Raw genomic sequence first — 13,628 nt, forward strand, 5'->3', positions numbered from 1 at the left:
GAACTGCTGACAAAATATCAGCCAATTTTTAACCTTTGTACTTTGCCAAAGATGTTAGAAATGTGGGTTTTGAAACAGTTGAAGGATTTTGTAGTAGCTAAGGGTATTTATAATAAACAGCAATTTGGTTTTTGGAGAATTCACGGTAGAGAGACCCTTTTATTGCCATTTATGGATGATATTTATTGTGCTTTAGAATATAAGAAGTCAGGAATTCTGGTGTAATTAGATATTGCATCAGCTTTCAATACACTGATGATAAACTGCTGGGAACATTATATGAATGTGGAGTATCAGGCAATGTATACCAATTGTTTACCTCCTTTTTAAGAAATAGGAGGCAGAAAATTTACTATGAAGTGGAAATTTAGGCTTGGAATGATATGACAGTTGGGGGTCCCCCATGGCTCTGGTTTATTCCCAATGCAATTCAATATATATTTGAGTCCATTGGATAAATTATTAGCTGCAGTGGGGTTAATTTACAAATGTTATGTGGATGACATTCACTTTTTTTATTTCCTAGTGTGAAGTCAAATGAATTGCCTCTGGAACAATTCCACCAATGTTTTAAAGCTATTATGACATGGATGATAGATAATGAATTAATGTTAAATTGTGAGAAATCTATGATTTTTATGAATGGGAAGGTCCGATGAACAACCTAATCTAGCAGGTAATTATAATAATCATGTGTTATCAATGACTGATGAAACTCACAATTTAGGTGCAGTCCTGGATACAGCATTGATCTTAAAAGCTCAGGTGAACAAGGTGGCATGATTGGCCTTTTTTAAGCTTAAGATCTTGAGACTGTTGAAAAAAGAATTACTTGCTGAGGATTTTAGATTGATAATTCAGTCTTTAGTTTTAAACTATTTAGATTATGGCAATGCCATATATGTGGGGATGCCAGAATGCATCCCCACATATATGGCAATGCCATATATGTGGGGATGCATTTGTTGAAGATTCTTCAATTGGTTCAAAATGCGGCTGTAAGGATGATTTTTAATTTACCATGGGGCATTTCTGTTAAGTCATATCTACAGAAATTAGTTTTACATTGGTTACCCATAAGATATCGAGTTCAATTTAAGATGTATACTATAATATGCAAAGCGCTTAGTTTGGAATCACATGGGTTAGTTGATAAAATTGTTAGATATATTCCAACACATTCATTACATTCAGCTTCCCAGGATTTATTGTTTATTCCTTCCTTAAAATATTATCATCGTAGTAGAACACGGACAAGGGCATTCTCAGTTACAGCTCCAACAATGTGGAAAACACTACCCTTGTGGTTGCGTCAGGAAATTAATGAAGGCTGAATTGTTCAGAGAGGCTTATGGTGGGGAAGAATTTTAAAGTTGCAGATGGTTTGAGAAGGGCAGAGTTAGTATTTATTTATTTATTTATTTATTTATTTATTTAAATGATTTATATACCGGAGGTTCCTGTATAATATACATATCACCCCGGTTCACAAGGAACAGTAACTGTCGCTACATTTAGCGGTTTACATAGAACAGAATAAGAATAAAACAGGAGTTTTTACATTGAACAAATTAAGTAAACAAGTTTTAACATTGCAAAAATTAATCTAAGTAGGTTACTTTTCTTCGTATTCTTGGCTCTAGGGGAAAGCTTGTTTGAACAGCCAAGTCTTAAGGTTCTTTTTAAATGTAGAGTGGCATGGTTCCAGACGAAGGTCTGGAGGGAGCGAGTTCCAAAGTGAAGGGCCCGCTGTGGATAATGCACGTTTCCTCAGAACGGATTTCGCCGGTTGTGAGATTAGTCTGTTCTGATAGGCGCTTCTGGTTGGTTTCACGGATGTGTGTAGTTGAATTGGAAATGTTAGGTTGAGAGGTGCGATGTTGTGTAAGGCCTTATGTATCATCATTAAAGACTTAAACTGGATCCTGAATTTAATCGGAAGCCAGTGGAAATGGTGGAGGATTGGGGTGATATGATCTCTTTTTTTGGCATTTGATAGAATTCTTGCAGAGGCGTTCAGGACCATCTGGAGTGGTTTGATGGTGCATGCTGGTAGGCCTAGGAGGAGAGAGTTACAGTAATCCAGCTTAGTGAGAATGATGGCTTGTAGAACCATGCGGAAGTCTCTGTAAAGGAGGAGTGGTTTGAGTTTCTTTAAAGTTTGAAGTTTAAAGAAACATTCTTTTGTTGTGTTGTTGACGAATTTGTTGAGATTGAGTCTGCTGTCTATGATGACTCCCAGGTCTCTAACTTGTTGCGTGGTGGGGAGTCCTGCAGTGTCCGGAAGTTGGTTAGTATTAGAATGTGAGGAGGGGGTATAGTTTTCCGGTGCTATAATGAGGATTTCAGTTTTGTTTTTGTTTAGAACCAAGTTGATGCTGGTGAGTAGATTGTTAATAGCTGACAGACATTTATTCCAGTATGAAATAGCTTTGTGTAGGGAATCTTCTATAGGGATGAGGATTTGAATATCATCCGCGTATAGGTAATGTCTTAGCTTAAGGTTGGTGAGAAGTTGACAGAGCGGGAGCAGATAAATGTTGAAAAGAGTCGGGGATAGGGATGATCCTTGTGGTACCCCCCTCTTGGATTCGATGGTATGGGACTCTTTGTTATTTATCTTGACCTTGTATGATCTGTTCTCCAAAAACGATTTGAACCAGTTAAAAGCTACTCCTGTAATGCCAATGTCTATTAGGCGTTGTAGGAGGCATGAGTGGTTTACGGTATCAAACGCAGATGAGAGATCTAGGAGAGCGAGGAGGCAAGGTTTGCCCTTTTCTAGGTTGAAAATGATAGTATCGGATAATGATGTTAATAATGATTCAGTGTTCATAGTCTTACGAAAGCCAAATTGGTTTGAGGTGAGGATATTGTTTTCGTCAAGATATTCAGTAAGTTGTTTGTTTACAACTTTCTCCATAACTTTGGCAATGAAAGGGAGGTTTGCTATGGGTCTAAAGTTAGCTGGGTCTGTGGTGGGTAAGTTGGGTTTTTTGAGGAGTGGCTTGAGCATGGCTAACTTGAGTTGGTTCGGGACATGTCCTTGGGTGAAGGAGCAGTTAATGATGTCTGCTAAAGGTTTGGCTATGGTGTTGGTGATCAGACTCAATTTGTTGGATGGAATATGGTCTGATGGATGGGAGGATGGTTTTATCTTTTTGAGAATATTCTCTATTTCTAAAGAGGATGTGAGTTCAAGAGTGTTGAGCACTGGTAGTGAAGTGTTGGGTTGTTTGATATTTGGGTGCGATGATTGTTGATCTGTTGGGAGTGGTGGTTGTTGAGCGGTTGAGAGTGGTGTTTGTTGGGCGGTTGATTGCGATGATTGGGGGGTGAGGTTGATTACATGTTTTGGATGTGTAGATGGTCGCTTGAGTGGGGCTAGGAGTGAGGTGATTTTGTTGTCGAAGAAGTCTGCCAGTTCGTTCGCTTTATTGAGTGCTTGATCGTCTGGAATGGTAGGTGCTGGGGGTTTTGTGAGGGTTGATACAAAGGAGAAAAGAGCTCTTGAATCAAAAATGAGGTGGTGGATTTTTTTGGAAAAAAATATTTTCTTTGTTTTGTTGATGTTGTTTCTGTATGAGTTAAGGCATGATTTGTAGATGAGGAGGGTGGTTGAAGATGGGTTTTTTCGCCAATTTTGTTCCTTGCATCTTAACTCGTGTTTATGATTTTTTAGCTCCGGTGTGAACCAGGGTCTCCTGTTGTCTTTGTTTGGATTGATGGATTTAGTTGTCATGGGGCAAATTTGATCTGCAACCTTTTTTGTGATGTTGGTCCATGATGAAGTTGCTGAGTTTACGTCGGAAAGGTCTAGGTGTTCAAGTTCCTTGGCCAGGTGTTCACTGAGTTGGTCTCCTGAACACTGTTTTCTAAACGATATAGTTATTGGTTGTGTGGATTGTGGTGGAAATTCTTTTATTTTTAACATCGATGATATAATTTTATGGTCTGACCAAGGTATTGGAGTGCAAGTTGGAGTGGTGTGGGTTGAGATACCTTCATTTATGAATATAAGGTCCAGCGTATGGCCTGCTTTGTGGGTTGGTTCAGTCACTATGGGGCGGATTTTCAGAGCCCTGCTCGCGTAAATCCGCCCAAAACCGGGCGGATTTACGCGAGCAGGGCCCTGCGCGCCGGGAAGCCCATTTTACATAGGCCTCCCGGCGCGCGCAGAGCCCCGGGACTCGCGTACGTCCCGGGGTTCTCGGAGGGGGGCGTGTCGGGGGCGGGGCCGGAGCGTGCGGCGTTGCGGGGGCGTGTCGGCAGCGTTTTGGGGGCGGGTACGGGGCATGGCTACGGCCCGGGGGCGTGGCCGCGCCCTCCGTACCCGCCCCCAGGTCGCGGCCCGGCGCGCAGCAGGCCCGCTGGTGCGCGGGGATTTACGTCTCCCTCCGGGAGGCGTAAATCCCCCGACAAAGGTAAGGGGGGGGTGTAGACAGGGCCGGGTGGGTGGGTTAGGTAGGGGAAGGGAGGGTAAGGTGAGGGGAGGGCAAAGGAAAGTTCCCTCCGAGGCCGCTCCGATTTCGGAGCGGCCTTGGAGGGAACGGGGGGAGGCAGCGCGGCTCGGCGCGCGCAGGCTATACAAAATCGATAGCCTTGCGCGCGCCGATCCAGGATTTTAGTGGATACGCGCGGCTCCGCGCGTATCTACTAAAATCCAGCGTACTTTTGCTTGAGTCTGATGCGCAAGCAAAAGTAGGCTGATCGCGCTTCTTTTAAAATCTACCCCTATTTGTCTGAAGCCCATATTGTTGAGAGAGGAGAGAAGAGTTTTACAGTTGGAAGAATGAGGTTGGATATCTACGTGTAGATTAAAATCTCCCATGAGGATGGTAGGTTTCCTGGAATTTAGGTGTTTTGCAGTAAGTTCTATGATGGATGATGGGTCTGCTTCCAGTATTCCGGGGGGAGCATAAATTAGGCCGATCGTCAGATGTTTTGAGTTGAATAGGGCAAATTCAATCTTTGATATGTTGTTGGAAGTCTGTAATGTCAGCCCCAGTGTTTTTTTGGCTGCGAGGAGAAGTCCACCTCCTCTTTTTTTGGGTCTGGGAATAGAGAGAACATCATACTCCTGTATGGGTAGCTGATTTATTAGTGCAGTGTCGGAGGGTTTTAACCAGGTTTCTGTGATAGCACAGATGTCAGGTTTTGTATCGGATAGGTAGTCGTTGAATATATGACTTTTCTTGCCAATCGATTGTGCATTAATCAAAGTGAGTGAGAAAAGAGTTAATCCAAGGAATTGAGTGACAGGTGTCAGCAAGATGGGCCTAAGCCTCTGTTGACGATTGTGATGGAAGGGGGTAGGGGGTTTTGGTATTCTCCATTTGGGATTGTGGATGATGGGAATTGTGAGGGGGTGCATGTTGGGATGTAAGTGGTTGAAGTGGAAGACTGTAGGAATCGTTACGGTCAGAGAGGAGTGCTAGGCGAATGCTATCTGGAGAGAGTTGGACGAATGCGGTTTGAAGAGTACTGGGCGGATACTGTTAGAAGTGTGCTGGATGTATGATGGGCGAATGTAGTCCGGAGAATGATTGGGCGAGTGCAGTCCGGAGAATGATTGGGCGAGTGCAGTCCGGAGAATGATGGGCGAGTGCAGTCCGGAGAATGATGGGCGAGTGCAGTCCGGAGAATGATGGGCGAATGTTAAGCGGAAGCAGACTTGGTGGCGATGGATGGATGTATAATGTATAATTTGTATTGTTTGTTTATTATATAGTTTTATGTTTTGTGCTAGGAATTGTGTATGTTAATTTGTAATCTGCATGGACCAATGTAGATAAGGCAGAATAGAAGATATTTGAAACAAATAAATAAAAATGGTGAGTGGTCCATTTTATATCTTTTTTAGATTTGGTCACTGGGTGTTAATATTTGACGTGTGTTCTGTTTTTCAGTATATTTTTTGGTGTTGGAACATTTTACTATTATTGATATTTTTATATTTTATATTTCAATTTCAGTTTTTGTCTGCACATTTTTAATTTATGGTCTCTTTATTCTGTATTTGGTGAGGGGTTGTCTCTGTTCTGTATGCATGTTTGAACTTGAGTTACTCTGCTAACATGTAGTTTCTGTGTAGGGTTCTATAGCAGCTAGGCTTGTTCTGTTCTCTAATAGGAGGTGTCTTGGTGTTTTAGGACCTGGTGTAATATTTACAGTGTTGCCTTTTCATAGGTAGGGTTGTTACTATTTGAGGGTCTGGCAGTTAGTGCTGTTTTGGTATGAGAGATTTACTATATTGTAATTGCAATTCACTTTACTCATGGCTATGAGTGCCAAGCCTACACCCAACACATGTTACAATAGGCCTAATACTATGTGGGTTGCAAGTGTCTTTTTTGCCTTTTAGCAGGGTATTCTAGTTGACATACAGTGTGTATACTTTATTCATTGCTGTGGGTGATATTTATTATCTCAGAAAGCTATACTTTGAATGTCCTTTTTCATGTAAAATCTCTTATTATAAATGCATAATTTTTACTTGTGTGGGTGGGCGGGGGGTTGGGAGAATGCTAGGACTGGGGATAGGGTCGGGGGGGGGGGGGGAGATGCAAGGCAGAAGATTCTCCTAAAGTGCCCAATACCCTTGCACCAGCCCTGATGATATTAGGAGGTGCAAGAGAGAAGATTGGGGAAAATCAAGAAGAGGGAATGGGAATGGTTATAAGAAGGAAGGACTTGGAGTAAGAAAGGATCAGCTAGGGGTATGTGAAAAGGACTGGAAGGGGTGAAAGAGAGAGGATGGGTTGGAGAGGTAGGATGAAAGAGGGGATCAACTAGAGGAGAAGGTTAAGAGAGCAGGTCCACTGGAGGGATGGAGCTTGATGGAGGGAGTGAAAGCTGAGAGGAAGGTTGACTAGAGAGAGTGGAAGTTGAGAGATGATCAGCTGGAATGTGGGGAGGGGGACAGCACCCCTGCTCAGTTTTTTGGGTTGTCCTATGTTCATTTTTTTGGGTTGTCCTATGGTGGTCATGTGAATTTTCAAGTGCTAAAACGGGGTCGCATTGACTAAAAGGTTTGGAATCTCTGCTATAACACGATTAAAACTGAAAACTAATATGAAGCTGGCTCACAAGTCTTTAAAAATCTAAACTTAAGGGTTAGATTCTGAATGACCATCCCTACAACAAGAAGCAAGTCTGGATGTTATCTTTTTCTTGGACTCCAGACCAAACTTTCCAGGCAGTAGTTTATAGATCACAGAGGGTTCAGGCAGGTGAAGGGATGTCAGCTATCTAGCCTGGTAGCGATGCTGAAACGAGAGGTATGCTAAAGTCAGGAAACTAATGGCTCAAGTCCTTGAGGTGCTGCGGTCTGCATCCATGGCTGCAGCCATCTGAGGTTCACTAGATAGAAAGACCTTTCCACATCCTGTTCCAAATACTAAAAAGCAATGCTAGTTATCTGTTTGCTTGCTGAAGAAAGTTATTTTGTTTTTCGTTTGCTGCAACTTGATCTATACTGCTGAAAGGAAGCTGTACTGTTTTTCCTTGCTAAATCCTGAACCTTGAATAAGATTCTTACTAGCTGAGTGTGGTCAGTGTGGGTATGACCCTCCCACCTTTTCAGGCTCTTGCACCCCCTATGTACAATTTTGTCCAGTTCAATTGAAAATAAATTAGGAGGCCCGCCTCCCTGAAGTTTTGTTTTTCTGTTCAGTTGAACACTTGGGAACATTAGCAGCAAAACGTAGCTGCCTTCACGGTTTATAAACTGGTTAGAGTGTGTGAAGTGTATATATATATATACATACATACATACATACCTGTGATATTACCTTTATTACTTACAGTGATTGGTTGCATAGGTCTGGTTTCAAATGTGGATATAAAGCACTTGGACACAATAAACAGGGAGTTTCATTCCTCTGTTCAAATGTAAGACCAAATATAGCTAAATAGTTTTTCCCAGTTTGTGTCTATGGGGAAATACTACTTAGCACATCTGGCCCTTAATCTGAAAGATTGCAAGCAAGCAATGCCCTCCATTAAAAAGGTTCACTAGTAATTACCTTCTGTAAATGGCTCATCGATGGATGCAGTCCTTTCTGAGCTGCAGGCATGTTAAATCTCTGACCTTAAAAGAAAAGTCTTTTCATGATGTTTCAGAGAAAACTCTCAATAAAAAAAAAAAAAAATGCCTCTTTAAAATCCATTTTAGTAAACGGAAAAATGAAAATGCCACCATGAGGGTGAAAGTGGCAGATTATGATATTTTGTTAAAAGACTGAAGCATGCTTCACAGTTGTAGCATCATAAATCACAGACAGCCTCACTTACCCTGTAGTAATCAGTGCTGTATACATCTCTTGACATCCCAAAATCTCCAATCTTTACCAGGAGGTTCTCTCCAACCAGGCAGTTTCTGGTAGCCAGGTCGCGGTGGACAAAGTGCTGGGATGCCAGGTAAACCATGCCAGCTGCAATCTGCTGGGCAATGTGTAACATCTGGGACTGGGTCAGCTCTGCTGGACGGTTGCCTTCTGCCATCAGCACCGCATCTGGTCCATGCGCTCTGCATGTAAATCAGAACAACATTAAGCAGGGAGCAATCAGTCACTTGACAGGTAGAAGGGAAATGGTATTGACATGGTCCTCCCCTCCCCCACCTTTCTTGTTCCCTCTGTCCCCTTTGATCTATTTATGCTTCCGGCAAAGCTGTTGAGAGATGATTGGCTGATGGAAAGATGATAAGAAATAGCATTTCTCCTTCCAGCTTTTTAAACTTTATTTCAAATGTTTTAAAATGGCTTTAAGTTCCTATGCAAGTGAGCGTTGAAGGGCAGAGAGAGTTTTCATCATTTTCTGTCTGTGACAGCATTCTTCAAAACAGGACCTTCCCTAAGAGGATGTCACATTAAAGGAACTTAACACCTGTGCTTAACTGTTCAGTGTTTTTTTGTTTTTATTTTAAAACGTGCGTAACTGCTAATGGCCACATCTGTAAATTGCAACTTTTCTCAGTTGGGAGCCCAACTAGTAATGTGAAACCAATTTCCAAGAGGATAGACACAGTGTAGTACAAACATAGATGGCTAAAATGACTGTGATCAACAACAGCAATCCAAAACCCAGACTTTAATCTGAACATTCACCTAAAGTTGGAGGTTATTGAATTATGATTGATTATTATACAAACACAAACTCACTAAACCGTAGTTAAAATGGACAAATTCCTCTTCAGAGGATTTTGATATTTTTCTCGATTTGAGAAAGTTTGTATTGTTACATTTGGCAAATGTGATCCAAGAAGCCTCGCCCATGGACAATACCCTCACTAATTAAAATCAGCAATATGTTCATATAATTTTACCTATTGGTTTGAATTTTTGTTTTTATATGCAAATCAGGGCAATTCATTCTTGGAAAAGGTGCAGAAAAAAAATTAGTTATTACACAAGGTAGCTACTTTCCTCTATTTTCCTGCAATTTAAGAATGCCAGTGAAAATCTGTACGATTGCTTAGAAAGGAGCACTAATAGCAGTTAAGCTTAGAGGACTTTAGATAAGGTAGATCAGGAGTTTTCAACTTTGTCTTCGAGTCCTTCCTCAGTTTGGTTTTCAGGATATCCCCAATGAATGTCCTCTTTTATGAGGTCATTTTAAGAGCATACTTGTGATGATGATGTCATACAGGAGATCTTTTAAGGCTTCATAGGTGGGGGTTGTACGTGATAAAGAACTTTTGATTGCAGGGCTAAATGTATTCCTTAGTGTGCTGCAGTCACTTTTTGTTGTATTTGAACTTTTGCTGCATGTTTATTTATACGGTGCATACTTTCTTTGTATGCTGCTTCAGGCACCCTTTTGCTGGGTCGAGGAAGTGATTTATAAGAAAGTTCAAACAAACAAACAAACCTACAAATAAATAATGAATAAATATGCATGAGATAGAGATGCATGCACTGTCTTATATGTATGCCGAACTGTATCACGCTTACTCATTGTGGATGTCCTGAAAACCAAATTGGCTACAGGGTATTCGGAACAGGGTTGAAAATTCCTGATCTTGATGCTTAATTTGTAGGAATTCCATGTACAAAACATGTCATGCAACAAACAGAATGTTAAAGGGATTAGAAGGATTTGTTAATTAGTTATTATGGGATTAAATTTGAACACATGCTCACATCAGGTCAAATTTTTTAATCTAATTTGTTGCGGTTGTGGACCCTCAGGCGGATGTGCAATTGGCGCAATCCACAGGCTGAAGCAGAGGCCCAACTGGAGCTTCGCCAATACCAGTCCACTTTCCCCTTAGGTTGAGCCCTAGGGGCTGGCTAATCTTAGGTGCAGGCCTCTGTTGAGGTGAAGATCCATTGCAATGAAGTCTTTGCAGGCCAGCATGGAGAAGGAAGCAGAGTCAGGCAAGCAGTGTTCAAGACAGGCAGCAATTAAGCAGGGTAAGGTTCAGGCTGTGGTCAGAGGCAGGTAGCATTCTCGTAGTGTCATGGTTCAGGCAGTGGTCTGGGCAGGCGGAGTTCAGTGAGAAGCAGAAGCAGGCAATGGTCAGAGGCAGGCAGAAGTCAAGCAGCATTGAGGTCCAATCCGAGGTCAAGCCGGAAGCCCAATCCAAGTCAATGCCAGAAGCCCGGTCCAAGGTTGAAGCCAGAAGTCCAATCCGAAGAGACGGGAAACAAAGAGGAGCAAGGAGGATGAGGGACCAAAGGAGCAAGACAAGACGCTGAAGACAGACAAAGGGAATACTGACCACAAAAACTAGAACTCAGGAGACAAACCTGACTGCCAAGAAACCAGGAAGAGAACACAGGAGCTTAGGATCAAAACACAGTGGAAAAGAGGAACCAGGAACCAGAAAATGAGGAACAGGAGTCAGGAACCAGGACCGCGGAGGCAAAGCACTTCTCCAAGTAGTGTTGACCTCTTGCTGATGCAAGGAGGATCTGCAGGGCTGGCCCTATATAGGACCAACTGGTGATGTCATCTCTAGGTGCCACTGGGGATTTCCTGCCGTGGGAGCTTTAAGGAGAGGTCACTTGGGTGCACGCGCGCCTAGGGAGGGCCCAGGAGGATGATGGCATTGGAGCAAGGCAGTATACAAGCGGCCTGTTGCGCATCCCGGTCAGATCTGGCATTGGCAGGGGCTGCCTGTGCAGGAGCAGTACGGCAACCAGGGCTGCACTTCCTCAGGGTTGTCCCCGGCGTCAGGTTCGCAGGTAAGGGCGGTGGTTAGTGGGCCTGTCCCGTGGACCGCTGAATGCAATATCATTTCATTGGCCCTAATACAATGTTTCTCAAACCAGTCCTCAGGAGCTGCCTAATCCATTTGGTTAATAAATATGCACAAGATGTATCTGCATATACTTAATAGGGGTCGACATTCAAAGGCATTTATCCAGACAACTAAAAAATTATGCAGATAAATGCAGACTTCTGAAGATCAATGCCTGTTATCCCAGGAGTCATTTTGGGGACATTTCAGGGTGGAGCTGAGTTAGCCAAATAACTTTTGCGGCTAACTCCAATATTTATAATTAGCTGAATTTATTCTGCTCTTCCTACACAGGTGCAGGAGAAAGGTAAATGTTATCCAGAAACGTGTACATGGATAACTTTAACCGAACCTGCTAAATTCAAAGAATATAATTGGTTAAGTAGCACTAGTTCTAAAAATATAAAATAAAATAAATAGCCAAGTAGGCTTCCTGGCCAATCCCCTACCCCCATTCCAGTGAAAACCTGTCAGGCCCTACTGACCAATCACCTCCCCCCCCCCCTGCCCTGCAAAAAAATGTAGGATAATGTTTCAGGCCCTATAATCCATCCCCTTCTCACACCATTATTTCAAGCTCCTGGCACTTTGTACCATTTTTTATTTTGGTGTGAATTTGTTCTGATAGAGACCTTTTTAATCCTGTAATGTTAACATGGTTCCTTTTTGCTAAATAAATGCAGATTTTTTTTTTTTAATTACATTTTTATTTCTTACTTCCCAAATTTATTGTCTCGCAATCTGAGCAGCTTCCATTTTGGCATCGGCATCCTGCCTCCAAATCCATGTTTCCTTTACTGACTGCAATGCATTGAAAGTGACTTTAACCTTCAATGTGTTGGATTTGCTGCAGTAGGAAACATTAGCTTCAGCTTAATTTGTGATGCTCTGGGTTAGTTATCCTTGGATGACCTTGGGTGGCACCGCAGAGTAAGAAATGCAGATGCTTTACAGGCCATTTACAACTAACTGCTCATCCAGAGCAGCACCAACTATGACAATCTATTAAGAAACAAGAAGAATGCAAAAGCGCAGCACATGTGCAAAGACCTTAATGCTGCAAACACGAGTATTCAGCTTATGAAAGACTATTCTGAAAAGGTGATGTACGTTGATATCTATGGAGAAAAAGAGGTTTTACTTTACTTAAAAAACAAATAATGCAAGAATGGGTTCCTGGCTGCTGTATTCTTAATCACTCTGAGCCCAGTGTGGACGTGTTGTGTGCATATAAAATAGCCAAAAAAGGTTAATCAACAAGACAAATCAGAACACTTACATTTTAGCTTCCTCAGAAAATATAAAGTAATAAAGCAAGTTGAAAAAATATAAGGGGAATCACCTTCCTATAGCTTCCTTTACCCCTTTAAATTGTTCTCATAAGAATTTCTCTGCAGTTAGTTACATGAAGGGCCTGATTCATCCCATAGACACAGAACGGGAAAAGAGCTTTGATGAATCAGGCCTAAATGCATATAGAAAGTTGTGTTATTTATTTAAATTACACGTACTTGGATGGAAAAGAAATGAAGAGCAAAACAAAATGTATTCATGTACGTGGTCATACACTTACAGATTTTGTAATTTTTTTTATCTTCAAAACAGACTGGCTTGAAACATATAGGTCAACATATAGGTCAACAATTACTAACATGATTTTTGAAACCCTGTGGTGACATTTTGGAGCAGCCAATGAATTTACTTTTTATTATTAAGTTTAAGATGCATTTCTCTTTATGAACAATAAAATGATTTGTTTACATGGAAGGTTTGTTGACTTTAAAACAAGTACTTGTGACTTTATAGCTTACAGAAAGTCCCTTTAGGTGCTGAATTGTACTTTTCAGAATTTCATTTAACGAAGCAGTCGGGGGGTCTTGTGGGATGGCTCAGTAACACTGCTGCATACTGCCTTGCAGGAGAACTGGGTTCAGTTTTCCAGCCTGCTTTTTGTTCCTTTGACTGGCCTAAGCTGTGGATGCTGCAGAGTCTATGCTCACAGCCTCTGTGGGTGGGGAAAAAGATCCATCTCATTGAACAACGGTGACGAGTACTGGTCAGATGTACTGTGGGCATGCATCGTGTTCTGCGGAGAGCTGTGGTTTGTGGCCTCTAAATAAGGAATATATATGTGGTAGGGCTGAAAATTTTTCGCTTTAGTTTGTTAGTTTGTTTCATATGCATCCAAAATTCATTTTAATTATTTCTAATAAAAAAAAGTGTTTATTTTTGTCATTTGTTTCCCATTAAAGTAAATTGGGGAAGCAATGTATTCTATTTTGGGCTTCAGTTTATTCAGTACTAATAACACTTGCAGGTAGACATAATCAGAAGCAGAAAGAGCACTCCAAGATACCAAGATTATATCATAGTGGCACCA

General features: G+C 41.7%; 1 protein-coding gene across 1 annotated transcript in view; it reads right to left on the reverse strand.

Moving 5' to 3' along the window:
* The window catches only part of LOC115099230 (BDNF/NT-3 growth factors receptor), a 239,516-nt gene that overhangs the window by 68,750 nt on the left and 157,138 nt on the right, over nucleotides 1-13,628 (reverse strand). The window contains exon 5 of the mRNA XM_029616695.1: nucleotides 8,296-8,530. Within this exon, the coding sequence (XP_029472555.1) occupies nucleotides 8,296-8,530 (235 nt within the window). The remainder of the gene's footprint in view (nucleotides 1-8,295; nucleotides 8,531-13,628) is intronic.

The sequence above is a fragment of the Rhinatrema bivittatum genome, chromosome 1, assembly GCF_901001135.1.
Source record: "Rhinatrema bivittatum chromosome 1, aRhiBiv1.1, whole genome shotgun sequence".
Lineage (NCBI taxonomy): Eukaryota > Metazoa > Chordata > Amphibia > Gymnophiona > Rhinatrematidae > Rhinatrema > Rhinatrema bivittatum.